The sequence below is a fragment of the Drosophila persimilis genome, unplaced genomic scaffold (assembly GCF_003286085.1).
Source record: "Drosophila persimilis strain 14011-0111.01,24,50 unplaced genomic scaffold, DperRS2 tig00000002-arrow-pilon, whole genome shotgun sequence".
Taxonomy (NCBI): domain Eukaryota; kingdom Metazoa; phylum Arthropoda; class Insecta; order Diptera; family Drosophilidae; genus Drosophila; species Drosophila persimilis.
Window position 1 is genome coordinate 15,979,803 of NW_020825289.1, and position 1,689 is coordinate 15,981,491.

A 1,689-nucleotide genomic window follows, 5' to 3' on the forward strand; every position below is an offset into this window, starting at 1 on the left:
CAAGAGTGTGCGTGTTGTAATGCATTTTAGTAATTATTTTAGCCGCTTTTTATTTTTGTAAGAGGGTTTCGCCGGCTGTGAGGGGGGGGGAGTGTGTTCTGGTGGGGGCAAAAATTTCTTTGCCAAGTTGGCCGTAATTTAATTGCCTTTATGGCTTTTCTAGATTGAAATTAACGATTGTAATTTATCAAATTAAAATACACATTTTATATTTACACACTTTCAAAGGGGTCTTTTTTTTTTTGTTTTCCACTGGAAAACTTAATTATATAATTGTAACTGTGGTCCAATAAAGTGTTTCATTGATGTGTGGACACCCCGTGATAATCCATGGGGTTGTGACCTTTTACCCAAATTCCGCAAAAAACTCCCCGGGGAGCGGATCACTTCTCGATAAACAAAATCGATCGACGAATGAAGCTTGGCTTCTGAATGCGAAAAGTGCACAGCAGATCCTTATCGATGGACATCATGGCGCCCGCATTGTCGAACTCCCCGCAGTAGTTGGGGGCCGAGAAGATGGTCAACAGCTGGCGCTTGGCAAAGAACTCGTAGCCGTCCTCGACGACCTGGTGGCCGCGGCATATCAGCGTGAAGTGGAAGCGCAGCATGAAGGTGGTGACCACATCCGAGCCGAAGGTGTGGCTCACACCGCGGTCGTTCGGGTTCCAGCCGTAGTTGGTGAAGTCCGGATCGGACCACAGGAGGTCGCACAGCATCCCGGACTCGGGGATGTCGCAGGGCCGCGATATGCTGCGGATCTGGTCGAGGTTGAAGAGGTCGGGACTGAGGCCGCCGTGGCAGCAGAAGATGCTGTTCTCGATCACCGCCGCGATGGGCAGACAGTTGTAGCAGTCGACGAAGGTGCGCCACATCTTCACGGTGAAGCGGCGCTTGCACTCGTCGTAGAAGCCGTACGCGCGGTTCAGGCTGGCGGACTCGTGGTTGCCTCGCAGGAGGAAGACATGCTCCGGGTGGCGCACCTTCAGGGCCAGCAGCAGGGCGAGCGTCTCGATCGAGTTCTTGCCCCGGTCCACGTAGTCGCCCAGCAACAGGTACCGCCCCTCGGGCGGGTATCCGCCCGAGGCCAAGTACTTCAGCAGGTTCCCGTACTGTCCGTGGATGTCGCCGAGGACATTCACGGGCGCCGTGACCTCCAGCAGCGCTGGCTCCTGCAGCAGCACTCCGCGGGCCTTTAGACACAGGCTCTCAAGGTCCATCGCCGACAGCTGGACGCCGCCCGCACCGTCCGCCATCTGCGTGAGCTTCGCTATGAGCTGGTCCAGGTTCTCCATTCCGCTCCTCTGATACGAGGAGCGCCTGGGGGGGGTGATTGATTTCTTCGACGGACGTCGGGGGTCTTCGAGCATTGCCAGGTCTGCAGGGGCTGTGGGGGTACCTTTGCCTTTAATGTCCATGTGCTTGTGTTCGATTTTGGATTAGTTTCATCAGTTTTTTCAGCCTTTTTGACGGAAGAGTCTATGTGTTCTGGGGAATTAAACTCCCCTTGGTACTTTTTCGCTCGAAATCTCTGCTAAATACAACAACGGGGCATCGGCAACAACAACAACAACAGCAAGTGTCACCAAGTACATTACTGTCCTTCAATCAACTAAATTTTAGTCATCAGCCCCCTCCCCCCCGACTGCCTGCCTTTGTGGACCTCCTCCACGCCCCTGCATCCGTTGC

The 1,689-nt window shown here is 53.9% G+C and overlaps 1 protein-coding gene across 1 annotated transcript; it reads right to left on the reverse strand.

The window, feature by feature from the left end:
* Positions 1 to 221: 221 nt before the first annotated feature.
* LOC6592588 (serine/threonine-protein phosphatase alpha-3 isoform) lies at positions 222 to 1,482 on the reverse strand. The gene has a single exon (XM_002018034.2). It carries the CDS (start codon positions 1,416 to 1,418, stop codon positions 384 to 386), a length of 1,035 nt encoding a protein of 344 aa, XP_002018070.2. The 5' UTR covers positions 1,419 to 1,482; the 3' UTR covers positions 222 to 383.
* Between the last annotated feature and the right edge of the window lie 207 nt (positions 1,483 to 1,689).

Coding starts and splice junctions, on each gene's coding strand:
- LOC6592588 (XM_002018034.2), bottom strand. CDS start 1,418: ATGGACATTAAAGGCAAAGGTACCCCCACAGCCCCTGCAGACCTGGCA.